Source organism: Triturus cristatus, chromosome 7 (assembly GCF_964204655.1).
Source record: "Triturus cristatus chromosome 7, aTriCri1.1, whole genome shotgun sequence".
Classification (NCBI taxonomy): domain Eukaryota; kingdom Metazoa; phylum Chordata; class Amphibia; order Caudata; family Salamandridae; genus Triturus; species Triturus cristatus.
In genome coordinates this window covers 1,402,181,235-1,402,203,757 of record NC_140590.1, presented here as the reverse complement: position 1 = coordinate 1,402,203,757, position 22,523 = coordinate 1,402,181,235, and the positions used below count along the sequence as shown (strand labels likewise).

The window sequence follows — 22,523 nt, the reverse complement described above, 5'->3', positions numbered from 1 at the left end:
CCCATGCTGCCTGATGTACTGGAAAGTTTAATAGGTTTAACAAACTTTTTCGGACTAAACATATGCTCCTGTTAAAGACTCACCGACTGGAGACTCGTACCGCGGATATCTTGCGGATCCTCGTGGTAGCGCTAAGGGTGATTTTGGCAGGAGTACAGGAGATGCAGAGAGCGCTGCGGCTCACGTCGGTGGCTGCATCGGACTGGAGGAGAGGAGGGGCTGGAGCAACTGACAGGACCAGGTGGCTCACGGAGTGGGGTTGCACCAAAGGAAAATCAGACGGGAGGATGCCTCTCAAACCAAGCTGTGCGGCACGCCTGAAGGCTCCTGAAGTGCAGGCAAGTGCAGAGGCAAACACCAGCACCACAGCACACCGATATAAGGGAGGTAAGACAGGGGGCTGCCCAAACTTCAGCGTCAGTGTTAGAAATAGGGGTCTCTAGTTGGCAGAGGTAGGTACCTTTGTCCAAATAGGGAAGTAGTGCACACCAATCACTGTAAGTCAAGTGCAAACACAAGTCCTATCCTCACTGCTGACAACAAATGTTAGAAATGGGGGTCTGTAGTTGGCAGAGGTAGGTACCTTTGTCCTAATAGGGACCCTTCTTCCTAGTCAGGATAAGCGAGTTACACTCTTAAAATAACCCCTGCTCACCCCCTTTGTAGCTTGGCATGAGCAGTCAGGCTTATCTTAGAGGCAGTGTGTAAAGCATTTGCACATAACCAACAGTAAAACAGTGTAAGCACTACAAAAGGACACCACAACAGTTTAGAAAAATATCCAATATTTTCATATGCTTAAGACAAGACCAAAAGCGACAATGCAGTACTTAGAAACCTTTAGTTATCACAATAACCTTGAAAAACAGTTCCTGTAAGTCGATAGCTCCCTCTGGGGCTATCATGGTGTTGTGAACAAACAAATCCAAACAGTTCTGGCTGACCGCGGCATCGCGGGCCAGCTACGGTGTCAGGAAGACCCGCAAAACAGTACCTTTAGAAATGCAGGGCGTCGGCGACCTCTCATTAAGCATCTGGAAGCACGGCGTCCGCAGGCATTGGTTCCGGAGGTCGGTGCAGGAGTCGGCGGGCCCTTGAAGTCACAAGCGTTGCAGATCGAACTCCTCGCGGTGGAAGTCAGGAGCTATGGCGTCGGCTGGTGTCGGGTGCTGCGGTGCAAAGTGCAGCGGTGCGGCTTACGATGCCCTCAGGTTGCAGTGCAAGCAGCGGCTCGGTGGCGGCATCAGATGGCGTCGTCAGTGGGACCAGGGTCACAGTGCGAAGTGATGAGGTGCTCGTCGCAGCGCTGGCAGGTCACGGTGCAAGCAGCAGCGTTGTCGTTGCTGAAGCGCTTTCGTCGGTTGACAAACTGGAGTCCATGGCGCCGGCATCGCTAGGCCAAGGCTGTGGTGCGTGATGAGGGTGGTGCATTGTGTAACTTTACAAGCGGTGCCCTCAAACCACGGTGCAGGCATCGGCGGCAATTTCGGCTTGGAGCGGCGTCATCAGGGATACCAAGTCGGCGTCGCGAGGCAATGTAAGGCGGGGCCCACAGGTCGCGGTGCGAGCAGCGGCTTGGTGGAGGCATCACCAGGCATCGTTGGTGAGACCAGGGTCGCGGTGCGGCGGTGCCTTCAGGACACGGAAATCAGCAGCGGCGTCATAGACGGCGTCAAGTTGCTTTTCTTCCGTTGCAGCAATAAACACACAGTCCCCAGTGCTGAGGGCACAAGAAATTGAAGTCTTTGCTGTTCCTGAGACTTATTGAACAGGAGGCAAGCTCTACCTCAAGCCCTTGGAGAAACTCACAAAAATAAATTACAGAAAGTTCAGTCCAGTACTTTCACTGCCCAAGACAGGAATAGCCACTGCAGGCCAACACTGCAAAGCACTCAGCATAGTGGTAGCTCCTCCACACAGCTTCTCCAGCTCTTCTTCTTGGCAGTCGTCTTGGTCCTAAAGAGTTCTAAAGTTCAAGGGTTTGGGCCCCACTTTTTTTAGCCCAAAATTCTTTGTCCTCTCAGACAGAGAGTGTCTGTGCCCAGCCAGAACCAGTTCTGCCCTCTCTGGTGTGGCTTCCAGGCAGGAGGTGGAGACAGCATTGTCAGAGGCAGACTAGGCCCATTCAGGTGAAAGGAAATCTTCTCCCCCTACTCTAAAGGCAGCCCGGGTCCATTCATCCCTTTCCTGACCCACCTAGACTATCTGGAGCCACGGCTCCTCCCCAGCTCCTGTCATCCAAAACCCAGACAGTCAATTCACTACCCCAGCAAAGGCCTACTGGATGGCTGAGCAAAAAAATTCCTACTTTCTAAAAGTGAAATATTCAAACACAGAATGTAAAAATCACCTTCACTAAAATATGCATCTTTAGATCCTGAGTTCAGGCATACTAAACTTTATTTTTCTACCTAGTTCCCAGGGCCAGTTATGTTCATAAGATGTTATAAACAAACTCCTATGGGAACTGGTAGCCTTGCAATAATGAAAAACGAAATTGGCAGTAATTCACTATCACGACATGCCACACACACCAGGGCATGTCCTACCTTTCACATACACTGCACCCTGCCCACAGGGGTACCTTGTGCCTACCTTAGGGGTGACTGACATGTAAGAAAAGGGAAGGTTAGGGACTGGCAAGTGCGTACACTTGCCTAGTCGACATTATAGTCTCAGACTGCACACAGGCTCATCAATGGCAGGCCTCAGTAACTTTTACAGGCTGTTTGCGTGGGTGGCACAATCCAGTGCTGCAGCCCACTAACAGAATTTGATTTACAGGCCGTGGCACACTCAATGCACTTTACTAGGGACTGACAAGTAAATCAAATATGGCAATCATCAAAACACCAATCCATAACACAGTTTACAACAGGAGCACTTGCACTTTACCACTGATCAGCAGTGAGAAAAGTGCGCATAGACACTAAGCAAGCAAAAAAGGAGTCAAAACCGGGAGGTCAGGAAGCAAAAACTCAGCGGAAACATGCCAAAAGATGCCAAGTCTAACAGTCAGGATATCCCTCAAGGCAAAGCAAACCCAGGATAGCATCAAAAAGGGAGGAATTAAAGAAGTTGAAAGACAAACTGAAGCCCCAGACAGCACGAATGAGGCAAGTAAAAAAAGACTGCCAAACAGAGTCGATGCCGCAGTCGCAATCACCACTACAGAATCAACTGTAGTCTCAAGTGCAGGTGCAGGCTCAGCAACAGCAAATCATTACTGAATTCTTTTCTGCAATTACTCCTCCAACTGTTGATGTTAATGAGGCGAGGGTCACTTACAGAGAAGGGAAGATTCAGTCAGCAAGCTTGGATAAAACCGGGGGGGAAGTACCCCAGATGTGAACCAAAAACAATTAGAGTGACACAGGATACAGGTGGATGTCATCCACAACGAAATTGCCACCGCAAGGCCTGGAAATTTTGACAATCAAAGACCTATACCACTATCCATGCCTGGCCAACTTGTTCTAGCCACCTCTGATCGCTATCAGGATGCAGCTTACTCCTCACTGGCACAGGAACAAGCCCCTGTTAATACAGCTCTAGACACCAGTGTGTTAGTCGAGGAAGCGATAGGTCTTAAGGGGCTGGAGGACACTCAAGAGTTTGTGATACATTTTTTTCTCTGACCAATGGCTTTAACATTAGCTCGTCTGACTCGGAAGATGGAAGTAACATTCAGCTTTCCAGCTCAAGCCCGAGTAGCCAACAGTTGGGACCAGGCACAGTGATAAGAAGAAAGAGGCTTTCTCAAAAACTAAAAGACTCTCAACCAACTGAATGGTTGATAGAAGAATACGCCAGATCTAACTTAAACTCTGGCCTAAAATGGGATTATTCTGCTACACAAAAAGTATACTCAGACCTTCCAGGGCAGGAAGAAGTTATCACCAATACAAGAGCTTCACAAGCTGAAGAACCCACCTTGAAACTAATTTATGAATCCATCAAGCAGTTCCAAGAAGAGACCCGTATGGATGGGAAATAAAAATAACTTGGCAACGAAGAAGCTCCAGGGCGCTGTAAGGAAAATGGCTAAAACCTGCACAGACAAATTCGAGGCTAACGACGGTCGAGGAGAGAACTGCTACACTGAAAGATGGTATGACCAGAGCCCAGGCTCGGACAGAAACCCAAGAAGCTCAGTTTGCTGATTTCCAATGGAAAATGGAAGACTTCGAGAACTGGCAAAGGCATAATAACCTACGGATTCTTGGCATAAAAGAAGGTGCAGAGGGCAATGATATATGGGCCTATATGCTGAAGCTAATGAAGAGAGCCTTTCCCGAACTCCACCACTGGAATTTGGATACAGAAATACAACAGGTTCACCGTTTCCCATTGAACTTGAAGAAGCAAAGTCAGCCTGGTAGAGAAAGTACTGCTATGCCGAGGGGAATATTATTTTACTTTTGGAACTATTTACTCCAGGAGGAAGTATATGCAAAGGCTCGACCAAACACCAGACTTAGATATGAAGATCAGTCCTTCTTCTCAAGACCAGATTTTTGCCATGTCTGGGTGGAAAGACATTGGAAACTAAGGCCACTGCATCAACCATGCCAACCTTTAGGGGAAGAAGCCTACCTAATTAACCCTGCTCAACTGAAGATCATATATAAGAACACTACAAGAGTCTTCACCTCAGACATTCAAGCTAAAGAATATATTGATAAATTGAAACCTAATGACGGTGGTTAATCTCCATCTATCTGGCCTGACAGTTTTGAAGTGGTAAGGGGGCTGTCTGGGTTGATTTAAAGGAGAAGGCACTGGGAGTCAACATTAGTCTAGAAGGGTTCACAAGGGGGCAGCACCATTTAAAAGGGAAAAAAGGGAGGGATGCATTTTTTTTTTAAATAAAGGTAATTTTGCAAGACGGCAGCAAGGGGGGGCTGACTCACAGGCTCCATCACATAGACCTCTGGTCTGCTTGTCTCACAATGTAGGTGGGGAGGGGGAAGGGATGGGTCCCGTAGGAAGGGGGTTAGGGGGCAGGGTAGCAGGAGGGCCACCCGACGAATGGGACGGGGGTATAAAAACTAAAAACTAAAAACACCATCATATGAGGAAACCAAGGAGGGAAGGCGAAGAAGGGAAGCAGTGATAGAACAGAGTGGAAAAACATACTGAGCATGCGGATAGCAACAATAAATATAAGTTGGCTGAATGACCAAACAAAAAGGCGGAGAATTAAGAAACAGCGCAGGATGCTGCGTGCTGATGTCTTCTGCAAGAAATGCATATTGAGGGGCCCTCGTAGCATTTTAAAGTCTAGAATTATCCTAGTTTGGTCCCATAACCAATGTGTTCTTTTTGGGATACCGTACATGTCATCATATTGCAGCATTACTGACTGTGAAGAGTTTCCAGCCATCAGTTGATGTATGGGCCACATCTGTGATGAAAGTGTGTTTGGACTATAAGGGACTATAACCAGAATTATTGACGGGCTCTAGAGTTAGTAATGCCTTTAACACATGAATGTGATTATTTGCCCACCTTTTTGCTGTAAAACGCACGATAATTCCCGTTTGATACATTGCTTGTGTGCACACAAACTATAGGAGGCGTAGTTGAAGAAACATACAACGTCGCCCATGCTCACAAAAGGAATTGTTTGACACGTGCTGAAAGAATGTAATTCACACGGTGGCATTCCTTAAGACAAGGCGCCGAACACAGCAGTGGCTGTGAAATATCTGAGCTGATCACACAGCGTTGCCTGTGTACAGCACCCTCACAGTGTGGAACAAAGAGGAAAGGGAACAAAGACACGTCTTTGTAATCCAGATGTTGTGTGGATAGGTCACTGCAGCTGTCACACAAACGACTGATTTGTTGTAAACTTCATGTCATCTATAAAATCTGCTTGAGCAGTCGGACTGAATTCAGAACGAAAGGAAAGATGTGTTAACTACACATACTTTTCACATGATTTTTAATGCACGCCAGGGACAAGAGAATTCAGAAGTCAAAGGGCAAAACGACTCCACCGGAAGAAAGCCTGCTGTCGGCTTCTGTGTAAGCAGAGTAATTTATGGGTTCTGTGCCAGAATGAGGCGCTCGTTATTAGAAAACAAATACTGAACTGATCAACAAAGCAGTCTGCTGACGAGTGTCACAGCTGCCAACATCCCTGAGGCTGTCTCGCGGAGCTCGTGCCTGAAAAAGGCCTGCAGGCATTAACTGTGATGGCACTGGTTGGAGAAAGACTGTCACCATGTCTGGAGCGCTTCACATGAGCACCAGTTATGTTATCCAAGGACACATTCATTTTTGGTAGGCACGGGGAGATTGAGTCATTTGCCTAGAATCACAGGATGCTGAGCCGACGCCGAGGCTCGAACCTGGTTCCCCAGCGCCGAAGACAGCAGCTCTAGCCATAAATCAAATTCCTCTCCCTGTATCCCTGATATCTCAGAGAAGCCATGTCTCCAGTGCTCATTTAATGCATTGTGGATGGCTCAGGCAACCCCAAGCCATGGACATTGATTTACTAAAATGCCTGGGTTAGCAGGTGTAGAATCATTTATCCTTTGAACCAGTCATGACATCATAGGCCTATCACCCTGCTAATATTATAGGGAGTGAAGCCACTGGATCTTTGCACCAGATGAAATAATGTTCTTAGAAAAATAGCAGGACCTATGAAAACGCTGGGGTTTAATCTGAAACTACATCCTGCATTGAGATCTGCAAAGCAGGTGATACGCCCACTGAGCTATCTGGGATGCATTTTGCATATATTCAAGGCCACAATTCTCAAAGGCTGTTTTGTAGGGCAAAAAACAATGTCAAATAAAGAACGGGTTAATGTGATCTCCTCATACTAACATCTCGCGATAATCATTGTATGAAATGTCACATTATTGAAGCTCCCACTGCATTCCCTTATCCTTTCCTCTATCCTTCCCAAATAATAACCCTTCTTTTTCCTCTTCACCACGTCCAATTTACTCACCTTCATTAGGCATGATTAAAGTTCACAGATCTTCTCTAACTTCTCTGTACACACAAACTACTCTAAAAAAGGCAGATAGTGAACATGGCTCTTCAAAAGAAGTGTCAGGTTTCTGCTCCTAAGAATGCCCCTGTGCCCAATATGACAGACATGTTAAGAATTCGGCCAGAATGAATTGAATTTAGACAGATAGATTCTTTGTAGCTGAAGTACTTGGAGTCAGAACTACACCAAAGAATGGGGAAAGAGAAACAAAGCTAAAGGCCTGAGGAAGAAGAGGAGAAGCAGACCTGTCTGTCTTGCCATGTCACTCATTGATTCCACCTCTGTGATCCTGATGCTAAAGACAGGATGTGAAGAGGCAAGTTCCACAGGGACCTAAAGCTCAGCGGCATGTACTATGAGTCAAAGCCAATACCCGAAATCTACAGTTGTAGTGCAAAAGTGTTTCTGCAACCACAGGTGGGAATGAACATGATTAACATAAACTGACACACCTGCTTCCCTGACCTCAGAAATCACCTTTATAGGAAACACTATTTCAGAGGAAACAGGGACACAAAGTTACAAACTGTGTTTAAGGTCGTACAATGTTTATCCTTTCCACCACACCAGTAGCCTTTTCAGGCTATACACACATATACCCAGGCAATCACAGCCATATACTGAGAGATTTACTCCTGGCAAAGCACAAGAGGAGGATCTGGTGCAGCCTTTAGAATCAGGTTCTGCAGCACCTAGACCACGACAAAGAGCATGCTGAGAACACAGAAAGGACAAAGTGAAGCCCAAGTTTATCACAAGAGATAGCCAGACAAATATAAAGGCATTCATCATTGACCAGTAACACCTATTTAGTTAAATACGGTACAGACTCCACCACATTACATTCAGAATAGGGATCATTTACTTAGCCAGTCCCTGAATACCCACAAATGTTTTCAAAAGTATTGTGGAAGAAAGATAAATACAATTACAACTACAGGAATATGTCCTTTGAGTCAGGGTTAGGGAGAAGACGTGATCTAGGCCTGAATCAGACTTGGAACACCCTCCCCCTCAACCTACGACAAACCGAAGACCTTCTAACCTTCAGGAGACGACTCAAGACCTGGCTGTTCGACCAGTAGCAACAGCACCGCCCCCACTCCCCACCCACAGCGCCTTGAAACCCTTGCGGGTAAGTAGTGGGCTTTACAAATTATTTGATTGATTGATTGATTGATAGTTCAAAAGAATTCTTCAAGTGTGCATGTCTTGATTCCTCTTAAATTAATATTATATGTAAATGATGATTTCAGTAGGGCCAATAAAGTCTCTGATGAATCAGCTAGAGTCACTGGATATCTCTGTGTGCTAAGTTACCTTAGTTCAGTGAAAGGTAAAAATGTCCAAAGTTGGGCAAGAAGTGAACGGGTGAAGATTTCCTTCCTGGAGATTTAAAATACATGTCCAAAAAAGAGAAGAAATGAGGATGGATGGCAAAAAAAGACAATTAGCCCATGGATGTTATCTATGAGAATGATGATCACAGCAAAGAAAATGCTGGTCTCAGATCCAAAATATATTTTATAGGACATGGATCAAGAAGGTCTACCTAAACCTTAATGAACATTCAGAAAAAGAGAAGAGCAACTGACTACAAACTCATCATATCAAAGATTCTGTGGATAGCCAAATACATTTAAAAGGAAGATGGAACCAGATGCTTCAGGCACAGAGAACGCATCGTCTCCTTTCTTTTAGGAGCGAACAAAAAAGTACTGACCTATGTGAAATTCTATTGTAGTTTGTAAAAAATACTCTCAAACAGATGTTTAAAAACCAACTCAGACCCAACGCTGGTGAAAAGCTCAGTAGAGAGAACTACATCACCTGTGGAATCCAATTCATGTTTCTACCCTGTCCCCGGGGCTAAAGCCTGACACTGCCTCTGTTCCAACAGTGTCAACTGCTGTTGCCCCTTATACTGAGGTTCCTTAATTTGTGCTCATGCCTTAACTTGCTTATTTGGAAGTAAGAGGCCTAGTTTACTCTCATTGTGTAGATAGAAGTTTATTTTGGTATCTCTGGCTATCACTTTAAAAAACGTAATTCTTGGCATGCCTGAACAACCAAAAATAAAAATGAAGAGAAAAAAATCTGTTAAAAATGGTGAACTGTTTCACTGCTTTACCTTTGTAAATTCATTAGGACCAATTCCTTTTAATGAGTCTCCATACTCATAAATCTTGCAAGTGAAGTAAGTCCATCCACTTAGTTTTTCACAGATGGTCAGATGTCTAGAAACTGTATTGATCAAGACGTATTCCTACTTCATGCTCATCTGGGGTGCATTTTCAGACTTCTTTTCTGTGACATCTGTTTAAACAATCTAATGTATTTTTATATAGTAAGAGAAGCAGCTCACCATGAGTAATCAGTAAGTGCACTCTGATTAGTCATTTGGGAATTACAAAGCTATTAGTGGGACAGGTTTCAATACTGAATACTCTCTTTTGTTTAATTACTTTCTGCAGAGGCTAATTTTTATACTATTTTTGATACCACAGTCAAGACACGTGCTTGACAGAATATTGTGAATGTAAACAAGATTGTTTTTGTGCAGGAAGGGGCACCTTGCAGAATGCAGCACACATAGAAAGGAGAAATAAAGATATTCCTCCTTGCGACCCCTCACCTTGGAGGGGTATCTTTTTTACTCATTCCAAGGTTTACAAGGTTTGATAAATCTGGAAATGTGTGGAAAAAAAACATGGCATTTGCATGGGAACAGCCCCCTTTGTGCAGAGTAAGGCAACACAGTGATTTGCGTTGCGCTGCCTTATTTCAGATTTATGAAGCCATTCAAAGCCTAGCAATGTGGCTTTGCTTGGCTGCATAAATCTGACTTAGAGCTTTGCGTCATGCATGTACCACTTTGCGTGGTGAAAACGTGATGCAAGCCTCTCATAAATATGCCCCTTAGTCCTCCATTCCTGGTGCACCACAAAACATACAGGAAGATATCTTAAGGTATGGTGTGTCTTTCCTGGTACTTAGAAATTAAATCAAGTAAGCCTAGAATGTGAAGAAGAAAGAAAAATATTAGGTGAAACTCAAAGGCAAACATTTTAATCCAATTATTGCCATAAGTGGAGTTAAGCTAGAAAACATTCTTTCAAAAAATGTTGAGGGTGGAGGATTCATATAAGAATCTACTGCAAGAAAAGAGCAATCTTTATAAGGTTCTGGGCAGGAGACAAGCACTAGGCTCTATGAGCTATGCCAGGCAGTGAGATATATAAATAAAGGGCTGAGAAGGAGAAAAAGGATGAGTATATGATGTTTTTGTAATATGAAAATGAAAATAAAAAAAATAATACTGCAATTTGCCTTTGCTTTGGAATGCTCATCTATCCATATCCAAAGTGTATAAACTGTTAAAACCTATTTTAGACCTGGCATCCTTGGCGTGGTTTTCCATGACTTTTTGCCTCTACCTCCTCTGTTTTTGATGCTGTGCTGCATTTCGTTTTTGCTGGATTAGATGCTTTGGGCACTTTGCCACTGCTGATCAGTGTCGAAGTGTAAGTGCTCCCTGGGTAAATCGATATTGTGATTGGTTCTCCCTGATTGGCATATTTGTTTTACCAGTAGGTCCCTAGTAAAGTGCACTAAGTGTGCCAGGGTGGGTAAATCAAATGCTACTGGTGGGCTTGCAGCACTGATTGTGCCACCCACACGAGTAGCCCTGAAAAGATGTCTCAGGCCTGCCACCGCAGTGCCTGCGCGCAGTTTGTTAACTGCCATGCCGACCTGGCCAGTGACCCACTTGCCAGGCCTTACCCTTCCCTTTTCTTACACATAGGACACCCCTAAGGTAGGCCCAAGGTACCCCCCTGGGCAGGGTGCAGCGAATGTGAAAGGTAGGACATGTACTGGTGTGTGTAACATGTCCTGATAGTGAAATACTGCCAATTTCGTTTTTCACTATTGAAAGGCTATCTTGCCCATAGGACAGAATGTGGAATGCTTTGTAACATTTTACAAGCATATCTTCCCATAGGGATAAGATGGAAAAATCGAGTTTGGTAACCCTAAAATCAGAATTAAATAACACATCTTTTAGTGAAGATGGTTTCTAAATTGTGTGTTTGAAAATACCACTTTTGGAAAGTGGCTATTTTCTTGCTCAACTTTCCTGTGTGCCTCTGCCTGTTTGTGGATTGACTGTCTGGCTTTGGAGTGACAAGGGGCTGGGGAGTTGCAGTGACTCCAGGAGTCTGGATGAGTCAGCACTAGGCTGAATAGGCCTGATCTGCATTTGGAGTAGTGGGAGGAGTAGCACCTGTAAACGAATAGGACTGTGTCTGCCTTCCACAATGCTGGCTCCACCCCCCTGTGGTGTGTCTGGAGCCAAGGCTCACACTGACAATGGATGTTGTTGTTCACTTGCAGAGTGCTCCCCAGAACTGGTTTGAACTGGGCTCAGAGCCCCTTGCACAAAGAGAACAAAGACATTTTAGGGTATAAGTATTAGACCTAAAACCCCTGAACTTTAGATCATTCATGGAATTCAAGAGGAACATTTGCCAAGGAGAAGAGCTGGAGAGACTGAGAAGTACTGCCCTTGCTGTGTGTCTGGAGTTGGGCTGCAGAGCCTGTTCTGCCAAGGAAAGGAGAAGGACTTTGCTGTGTGCTGTGCCCACTGCTTGAAGGAGATATCCAAGGTCCTGAAGTGAGCTGGCTTCCTGTTCTGAAGTCTCAGGGACACAAAGACTTCACCCCCAGCTCCCCTGAACTCTGCTGTTGTGAGTTCTGACCTGCCTTGAGGTGCCTTTGCCAGTTTTGGGCCTCTGGAGGTTGTTGCTGCTGTCTGGAGCTGGAAGAGAGAAGAAACTCAAAGAACTACAGAACTTCTTGCAGCTGTTTTTCCAATGCATCTTCAAGCGCCTGTTGTTGCGGCAAGAATCGATGCATTGAGGAATCGCGGCTGACGAGGACCGATGCAGCACCGTGCAACACCGCAGCATCGATCGCCGATGCATCCCGAAGATCCACGCATCGTACCTGTGCAGCAAGCTTTCTCGATGCATCACTGCGGACCGGAACCGGCACGAAGAATCGACGCATCACTCCCCCTACAGGCCGGAATCGACGCAACCCTATTTGGACAAAGGTACCTACCTCTGCCAACTAAAGACCGCCATTTCTAACAACCTAAATATATGAAGGTTGCATTTTTCTGTAGACATACACCAACTGATCAGAAGAGTTGCTTTCTTGATCAAGAACTATCTGACATCTATTGGAAAAGGTGCTGTGTTATGAGAGGCATTGGTTCATGCGGATGTCAAAATTGGACACATTACTTTGTCAGAGGCCTCAGTCAATGTCACAAAACTTGACAATCCTGTGAGATTTCAGGAACTACAATTAGCTGATTAACGCATGCATCATTGTGGACACCATTTCATTACGAATTTTGGTTGGTGCAACAAGTAATTTTTTGGGGTATCACCTGATGTTGTGGAGGAAGTGCGGTAAACAGTTCTAATTCTTGTGTACATTTCCTATGTATATCAGTGGAAGTGACAATTTAGTGAGGGTAAGTCAATGAAAATGGTGATAGGAACACCATAAACTGCCACCAGAGGAGATTTCTATGCTGTTGAACTTGATGGTGAACGGTAACATAACATCTGTATTTGTAAAGCGCATGTTCACCCCCAAATGGGCATCTTAGCGCTGAAGAACAGATGTTTATTGTTACCTAACTCAACGGTTCCGCGGTGGAGAGTGTCGAGCAGATATTCTGTACTGACATTATGAATTGTTGAATAGAAGTGACTTCAAGATTGACTCATAAATAGATGCTCTGATTTTGTCGCTGATAAAGTCCCATTTGGAGCCGAAATGTGTTGGCGGGGTGACACTTTCTTGTTTTGATGAAGAGTGAAGAATAAAAATGATCTGAGTTATTTGATACACCAGGGGCCGTATTACGTAAATTGCCCGGGGGCTTAAAGGGTGTTTGCACCCACTTTGCACACCCCCTGGGGCACTGTGGTATTACGGAAGGGGCTGAAGATGCTTGTGCAACCCCTTCTGTAATACAAATAGCGCTGGCGCACATAAAGTGCCAACACTATCTTCAAGGGGGCATTCCCCATGCAAATGAGGGAATCCCTTTGCCTCTTCACTAGTGCCGTATTACCGACGCGGGCGCAGGGGCAAAGAAGCCCTCAGGAGGTGCACTGACAGTGCACCATCTAAAAGGAGGCAGACTGTCAGTGCGCCTCTTGAGAGCTGTCCTCTGCAGGGAGTAAAGGGGTCCCATGGAACCCCCAGACATCCCCTTTGAAAGTGCAGGCGGGTTTCTACCTGCACAGTGAAACACGGAGCGGCTGTACAACAGCTGCTCCGTATTTCACGTTAGTGTGCTGACCCAGGGCAGCACAAGTTTTCGGCTGCTCTAGGGGCAGTGCATTCCCCTTAATGCGGTGCACTGTCCTTCATTGAGCCGGGTGCACCTTTTTAAAGGTGTGCCCGGCGAAATGAATGAAAGTGCGCCTGCAAATGTAATGCGGCCCCAGGACATTTGTATCTAATCATGTAGATTTTATAGCACAATACATTGTCTCAGCATCTTGGATCTTGGGAATATAACTGAATGGGATATATGAATAGCTAGATATTGGACTCTAATCAGCCAGAGTGCTTCCCATCTGTTTAGTTTCATTACAAGAGTTTATTATTTTGTAACTGAGCAACAGTGATTGGTACACAATAAAGACAGAGTGTTAGTCACAGAAAGCAGTGAATGCCACACCTTTAACAGACACAAATAACTATTAGCTGTGTATGTTTATATGAAGAAATGGTGATGGCCACACCATTATAAGATTATAAGAAAAAATACTGGTTTCACAGTTAGAGACAGGGTGTGTGCTTGTGACGTCTGTACATAATATTGTCAGGACCTGTTTTGGATTCAATGTAATACTCTGAGCCTCTTTGTAGTACAACCTTTCGGATCAGCAGGTCATATTCTGATCTATAAATCACCCAGGATTACAGACCAGTTTTTGAGTCACACCTTCACTCTAGAAGGAAATATGGAATATGTCTCTCCAACCCCCTTCTTTCGAAATCTTCCTCGGGAACCACTTTAAAGTGGAATAAATGGAAGAAGTTGTTCCTGAACTATGCCAGGATTTGCAGTACAAACATAAGAGTGGAGCTAAAGTTGTCACTTTTGATGCACTGTTTGGGGAGGGGAAGCTCAAAACTTTGGAGAATATGTCAGAACTTCTATAACAATCTACATAAGATCTCAAAATATTTGGCAAATGTGTGGAATCATAGACTTACACTACTTATCATGTGTAAGTACAATTCATGACAGATTTCACTTTGGGAAGAGTGTACACGGATAGGAAGAGACAATAGAGAAATACATAGTGAGTTCCAGGAAGCATGCACCAACCTGTAATTTTGAAGAGCTAGCTGATGATCGGATTAGGGATCAATTTCTACTGCAGCGAGAGAGTGTGAAGGAATTATGGATGAAGGACAGACCACCATGAAGTAAAGTGGTATTAGTGCAAAACTGTTGGAAAAGGTGATTAGATGTGTGGAAGTTACGGAAAAAGATAATATGAGAGCAACAGTGGCCAAAACCAGAATATCATGAGCACGAGGAAATGTGATCTTGGCAGAGAAAAAGATGGAAATTTAAAGGGCCACTGTTTCTACTGTGAGTTGTTTTGACACGTGGGGAATAGATAGTAGGGAGTTAGTAGGGAGTGTTCAGCAGTAAAAGAAACATGCAACTAGTGTGGTAGAAAATTACATTATATGTAGAGTTGCAGAGGTTTTTGAAGAAGAAGAAGAACAGGCAGAAAGCTATAAAGGAAGTGTGTAAGCAAATTGTGTTGCAACTGGAAAAAAAGAGCCTTGAAAATTGTTTATAGAGCGTAACGCTGAAATGATGGGTGATTCCTGCTCATATTCTATTTATCTCAGATTAAGTTTTTGATCTAAATTTCAAGGTAAAATCTGAGATACACAGAATGGATATCAGACTATGTGGCTAAGGTGGGTGATTAAAAAAGGGCATTTTCAAGCTGGTCTGGAATTTCCCAATAAATTAGAGGTAAGAAAATTCAGTGTTTCTATTAAGATGGATGATGCAGGCAGGGCCACTTGAATTATGCAGCAGATGAGGGTTAGTTTATGTGGCAGGGTTGAGTACATTATGAGACAATAAAAGGCAAATTATGTGGAGTGATGCAGACCAATGTACAATAGTATTACTTCATTATTTTGTCATTTTTACACTTACTACGATTGTAAGGGCATCGATCGAACCTCATTAGCATCCTTTTAACACCAAAGTATAGCAATAAGCAACAGAAAGGTAACCAGTTAACTTTTGCAAAGGGCCTTCTACTGTGCAGCAACATGTGTCACTGTGTTTTTAGCAACTTTTGAAACATTTGAGCTAGAAACAAAATTTAGTTTTTGGTTAAATCTGAAGATTATGGAGCAGATAGCAGATGATGGATTAGGTGGCAAATGTGGAAATCTATAATTATGCAAAAATCGCCGCAACCGCACAATCGCATACTTCCAGTGGCCCTGAATATAGGATGGGACAATCAAAAACATCTAGTTTTATGTGGTAGAAGAGAGGGATGTTTGTATTTTGAAAGGATTTATCCGGAAGATTTTAAGACTGAGTTATCATGCTTGAAGACTAGAATAAAATTTGGAATCTGGGTCATGTTAGATTTAGGTAAAAGTAAAAGTGAGGTAGTGGCAAATAATGGCTTTTAGAAGGATGGAACAGGTGATGACAGTGTTTTAAAAGCTTAGGGTTGGGTGGAATGAAAACAAAACACTTCTCCGACAGTGGAATGGGCAGGAAAACCAACAGGACCTATTTTACAGATCACAATGATGTAGGATAAAGAACATCTTAAAGACTTGCTTACTCACACAATTATATTTTATTTTGGGACGAAAAGTTTACATTTTATATGCTTTTAGAACTTTTTTCTGAAACGTTGTGTCTACATAGTTTGTGACTTTTGTGCAGATGTTTTATTTCCCTTATAGAATGGTGTATAGATTGTTTCTTTTTCTTCCTGTTTTAATTGATTAAAGGAATTGAAGCTGCTTTACGATGCTGTAGAAAGGATTCAAGTCGGAACTGGATGTGATAAATCAAACCTGTTATTTCTACAATATCAGTTTGTCTTTGGCAAGTCAGTGGATGAAGTGCCTCGAATAAACCTCACATAATCTACCTGCTTTGCGGCCAATTTATATTTTCACAGTGGACCTTAATCAACATCCATATGGAGATTATGTTTGCATACAGGCCACATTTTCTCCAGCAAGTTTACAGCACACAGTAACACCGTCAATTGTCTATTAGGCCTGCCTTCTTTTAGGACTGATTTCACTGAATTTCCTTATTGTCATTCTTGTTCTAGAAGTGTATTCCTAAACGTTATGCAAACATTCCAGAACTCTTTAGCAGCAAGATACCAGTGAACAGAATGTCCATACAGAGGTCTGTAGACCCTTCTGTTCAGGAACTGCCAGTTCTAGACACCTTCATGTTCAGAAGGCAGGACAAGACTCATACATACATGGAAGTAGGCTCTGGTGACTGGCTTCGATGTTCATGAACAAGTCTTTGCAAAGGTGTTTATGGATGATACAACGCTCTTGTTGTTTTCCTGTCGAAAGCAACACAGATACTTGTCCTTCTTCCTCTCACTTTTCTACTTCTTTACTGAGGTACATTGGAGCTGTATCAGGTTCTCACAATCAGCCAGCAATCATTTCCTTGCCAGGTACCTGTAAAACAGTGTGTCCCACACTTCCTTTCCTTATAGTTGCATTTTTATCCCAGCTCCATTAAGAACTGCAATATGAAGCAAATTTCACAGACCACTGGGTAGAAAATAAAAGAAGGTGAATGTGTATATTGATGGACAAGAGTTCTACTGGACAAGTAACATCTCCCCTGGTTACAACTTCAGCACACCACACAACAACATTGTCATGTGAGACAAGAATATGCCACAGGATGCTGAGAGAAAATCCAGAATGGCCTCAGGGGCAAATGGTGCTTTTAACAGAAACTCATTCCTTTCCGCCTTGAAGGGAGTATTTCAAGCTTCAATATGAACAGATGGTGCATGGTGGCCAATACATATGTTTTAACTGGATTAAACGTTGTCTTAAAGCATTAAGCATTAAACATCTAACTTTTTTTAAGTGACCTATGATATTTGAAATCTCTTTTTTAAATTCAGACACAAATCACATTAAGCTTTGTAATGCAATTTTATGATGGCTACCAGGCAGTATACATTATTTTATGCCAAAATTGCATGTTAGTGATTATAAAGCTACAGAATGCGATACATTTGGCTATGAGGACTCTGGTCTCCAACCTCATTACTATAACCACACAGACAATCATCAGGAGAAAAAGGCTCTAAGTTTCAGACTAAGCAGACCTCAAAAAAAGGGCTATGCCAATCTCTCTGCACCAACCTGCTATAAATTATATACAGACAGAGTTTGAGGTCACTTACTTTTCAGTAAAAATCACCCTGGAACCTTCTGTAAATTGTAATAAAACAAATGCATTAAAAACAAAGGGCCTGATTCACAAAAGTAAACTTGGACCAAAAGTCTAAGCTTAGACCTAAAAGCTAACTTTACTATTACTAAACTTAGACTTTTGGTCTAAGTTAGACTTTTGGTCTAAACTTACACCAAAAGTCTAACTTTAGTAGTAGTAAAATTAGACTTTAGTTCTAAACTTAGACTTCAGGTCTAAACTTAGACTTTTTGTCTAAGTTTACTTTTGTGAATCGGACCCTCAAAATCTTTTATTTACCGAAAAGGAGGCCTCATTCAAAACTTAAAATCTCCCATTTATCGAAATAGAGACTAACACTTGTTTCACGACTCAATAATGTCGCTTCATCATGGCCAGATATTAAATTGATTACACTTTTCGGAAGAGAATCTATTTTTTAGAACATTCACAGGTCGAACTCCCATACTCCAAATGCAAAATCTCTAGAATAATGACTTGCTTTGTAACATCTGCAAGTGAATAAGCCCATTCAATCAACCCCACTGATGATTTATTGAAACACCAATAATGATTTACGGCATGATAACCACATCAAACTGTCTGTATATTATGCAGGAGAGAGAACCAAGCTGCGTTGCCCACACATCCGACTTTTCATTATGCTCATTTTCAATATTTTGCAGAGGCTGGGGAAAAATGACAGTTACAAGAGTGAACATTTCGGGGCCATATGACAAGGAAAGTGGCGGAGCGTGTCGGTAGGCTCCTTGGCTTAACAACACGCTCCGCCACTTCTGAAACGCAGGGCTGCGCCACATTTACAAGAATATGGTGCAGCACTGCGTCTCCCACTGCGCTGGCGCTAAGTTTAGCAGCTTACAGCCAATGCAGGCACCCTTGCACCATAGTGCAAGGGTATCTGCGTGCAGGGGAAGATTGTTTATGTACAGGAAGGTCCCACTTCCTGCACATAAGCAATCTTGAAATGCTGTTTTGTAACTTCTATGTGTGCTGCTTAATGCAGCACACACAGAAGTTGCAAAACAGATTTTTTTTAAATTATTGCTTATGTGCAGGAAGGGGGACCTTCCTGTACATAAACAATCATTCTCCTTTTGCTGTTTTCATGTGTGCTGCACAGCGCAGCACACATGAAAACAGCAAAAACGAGTAGAAATTAAACTTCTCTCCTCGTTGCACAACGGTAAGACCAGATTTTCCCTGGTCTTAATTCTGGCACTGCCTCCTATTTACACCTCCCTTGTAAACAGGAGGCAGCGTCAAAATCAATGGGTGCTGCAGTGAAACGCCCACAACAACACCAATTGCCCTCCCCTTTCACGCTAAGCATAGCGTGAAAGGCGGCCTTATTTACAAGGCAGCGTTAAGCCAGTTTAAGTGGCTTAACGCTGCCTTGTAAATAAGGCAAAGCTCCTATCGCCACAGCACGTCGAAAAAAGTGACGTTCCCGTGGTGATATGGGCTTATACATATGACTCCTGGTGATTTCTTGTGAAAACAAGAGGCACTGACGGAACAGTAGGGAGAGTGGCGATTTCCTAGCAAACTGACTGGGGCGTCTGAGATGTTAACAGAGCATAAAGTTATAAGTCAAAATAAATCACCCCAGCCTCACAAGTTTTGTATTAATTTTAACTTGATTGCTTTTCCAACATTTTGAAGAAATCTCTGCACTTATAGTTACTCTTGCATTATCAAACTTTAGATGTGTGCGCCCGTAGATCATTTGATGTTGCGCTTTCACAATTCAATGTAATTATATGACCAAGTAATATTTAAATTGTATTTGCAAATAAATAATCAAGAAGGCAGACCTTTTTCCAAAATAGCCTAGTTCGTGGTGTGGATTCTTTTCCTGCTTTGTCCTTTGCATCCTCCTTCTGGGCCTCGGGTGATTTACTGAGCTGTTGCTGCTGTTGCCCTGCAGGTTCTGAGATTTTAGTGTCTTGCTTTGCTGTCTGGGCAGGCAATGGCTTTTCTGATTTCACAGTAACAGTCACCACAGCTGGCTCTGGTACAACCTGAAATAAAACATGCATGACTGAAAATTGTTAATACACGAGTAAAAGTCAATGAATACTTGGGTATGCCGCTTTAAAATGTCGCTCATATGTTGCTCATATATTAGACGTCAGCACACATGCCTTTACACTGTGTTAGGTGTAGTTCCTGTTGGGTGTGAGCAGGTGTTTGCAAAATTGCTCTACAGAACTTCAAACTGCTCAAACTTCTAACCTATATATACCATGCAGCTCTTGGACGACAGTTCATTGGTCACTGTGCTTTATTAGGATTGTAACCTATGAACTGCAAGTAACAAAATGATCTCTGTGACAAGAGCAGTAACACACTGAGCTATCTACCTTAAATACAATTCAGGAATCTGCATAGTATGGTTTATTGCAGCAAGCATATTCTCCTGTCTTGAGGATAGCGAAAATAAACTTTAGGAAGCAAACTTTCATTGGCGTTTGGTAGTTCATATTTATTGAAATGTTTTTGAAAGTAAGGAAGGCAAAACTTGATGCACCATTCATCACTACAGAAAAGTTAATGTTTTTAGTTCAATTATGTAATTGGAACCTTCCCGTTCTGTGTGACTTTAATTCATAGGTCTAACCTTTTACAGCATGAAGCAAATCTGAAACACTGCACCAAGCAGAATGTTACTTTCTGTATAGCTTTTAAACACCATGCCGTGTAAAATGTTACATACTATATGACTATTTTCGAGCTGAATTCCAATTGCTAATTTTTAAAATGAAAAAAGCTGAACGTCACGAATAAAACTTTGGTGGAACAATGAATGTGAGAAAACTGACCTTTAAAGTTTATTTTCGCTAGACTCAAGACAGGAGAATATGCTTGCTGCAATAAACCATACTATGCAGATTCCTGAATTGTATTTAAGGTAGATAGCTCAGTGTGTTACTGCTCTTGTCACAGAGATCATTTGCTTCATGCTGTAAAAGCTTAGACCTATGAATTAAAGTCACACAGAACGGGAAGATTGCAATTACATAATTGAACTAAAAACATTAACTTTTCTGTCGTGATGAATGGTACATCAAGTTTTGCCTTCCTTACTTTCAAAAACATTTCAATAAATATGAACTGCCAAACGCCAATGAAAGTTTGCTTCCTAATGCAATACAAAGAACGAAGCTCACTTTCTGTACCTCTGCTAATCCACGAAAAGGAACACAACTTCCTTTGTCTCCCGGACGGCTCCAAGCATTCGTTCTGAGAATACAGAGCAGTAACGCATCTACGTAATCTGTGATGGCACGCATGATCACAGCTGTCCTTCTTTTATTTCCACGAGGACCCACGTCGCGGAAATGAAAGAGGGATAACGGTGCGCACTGCAAGCTTTTGGGCGATGCGAATGGTGTGGATTTATGAGCACACATGGCGCCTCCCCTGGCTTGACGCCCTGTGCAGTGGCACCGGTCGCACCGCCCTAAAGCCGGCTCTGCAGATTTTCATTCTTTCTTGAGTTTTCCGAACATTTCAGAAGGTCAGGTTATTATTTGTGGCAGTCCCGGTTGGTCAAAGCTTAAGTAAGCATTTTTTCATTAGATAACCCCAGCTCCGGGAGCTTTTGACATTAAACATTGTGAACTTCATGTGGGGTTGGATAAGGATTTTTGAAAGATGCAAGAGGAAATGACTTCAAAATGAGGAAGGCTTTGCTGCCTGGATTTCAACTTGTGACCTGCAATGCGGCCCCCAGGGGAAGTGAGGTCGACAGACCAGTCTTCCCCTGGGGAGTTTGCGCGATATCAGGACAGGGGGTAGTTTAGGGGTGGGGTCAGGTTAGGGGATAAAGGGGACAGGAGAGGAAGTTCTTCCTCTTCCTGTCCCCAGCGCCCTAGGGTTGGTTAGGTAGCGGTTTCTTTGTGTAGGTAGCGGTTTCTTTGGTGGTGGTAGTGTGCGGAGGAGGAGTTGCGCGGACCAGTCTGTCGGCTGGAGCAGGTGAGCGGAGTACGACGACAGCGGAGGCGCAGGGCAGCACGATGCGGTGGCCGTGCGGGCCGCGTTACAGGTATTAGGCCGGGCCGGGAGGTCCGATCTCCTTCGGCCCGGCGTGCTCGATCAGGCTTGGGTCGGAATGACCCGGACGCCTAGATCGGCTTCTGCAGGGGTGGCGGCAGCTTTGGTGGCATGCCAGGAGGAGCCACCATGCCGAGGACAGGAGCGACAGCGCGGGGAGGGGCTGGCGGCAAACGGAGGCACAGGAGCACGGGGGACGGCGTCTGAGCCTCCCCGTGCACGTACATCAGGAGGAGGCGACGCAGATTGCAGTGGTGGGGGGGTTCAGGCTGGTGTACAAGGCAGTGCAGGGCCCCTGGGGGAAGCAGGGAATAAGGGGCAACAGGTGATTTGGGGGCTGGGCTCAGCAAGGCAGGGGGTGGGCATGGGTACATCCAGCGAAGGCAGCGATCAGGAGAGGGAAGAGGAGAGTGAGGACCAGGCGGGGGATGAATTCACCCTCCAGCTTTCAGGCAGCGACTCGGTGGGGGGAGGAGGGGCCTTGGGGGGAGCAGCCCATTGATCTCTCTAAAGGGGGCAAAGGGGGCGCCGGTGGGCGGGGGCACAAGGGCAAAGGACCCCTGAAGGCGGCAGTGGCGCAGGGGACGACGGTAGGTTGCAGCCGGGACGCCCTTGGCCCCTCCAGGGGCGAGGGGTCGGGCCCCAGAGGGAAGGAGGAGGCCTGGGGAGTAGACCGGTGGGAGGGGATGTCATTAGAAGAGCGCATTCGCGAGCAACGTAGGGTCATTGAAGAGACGGAGCGTAGGTGGCAGGAGATGTGCGCGGCCAGCAAGGCAGCAGGGGATGGGCTGGCGCCACCGGGGGTTTGCCCCCCGGCTTGGCTATCGGAGCTGGCGACGGGACGAGACAGGGGCAGAGGCC

General features: G+C 44.2%; 1 protein-coding gene across 9 annotated transcripts in view; it reads right to left on the bottom strand.

The window, feature by feature from the left end:
* BCAS1 (brain enriched myelin associated protein 1) overlaps positions 1–22,523 on the bottom strand; it is a 452,678-nt gene that overhangs the window by 81,153 nt on the left and 349,002 nt on the right. For all 9 annotated transcript variants that reach the window (XM_085619124.1, XM_085619120.1, XM_085619122.1 and 6 more), the window contains one exon: positions 19,421–19,627. In XM_085619124.1, the coding sequence (XP_085475250.1) occupies positions 19,421–19,627 (207 nt within the window). The remainder of the gene's footprint in view (positions 1–19,420; positions 19,628–22,523) is intronic.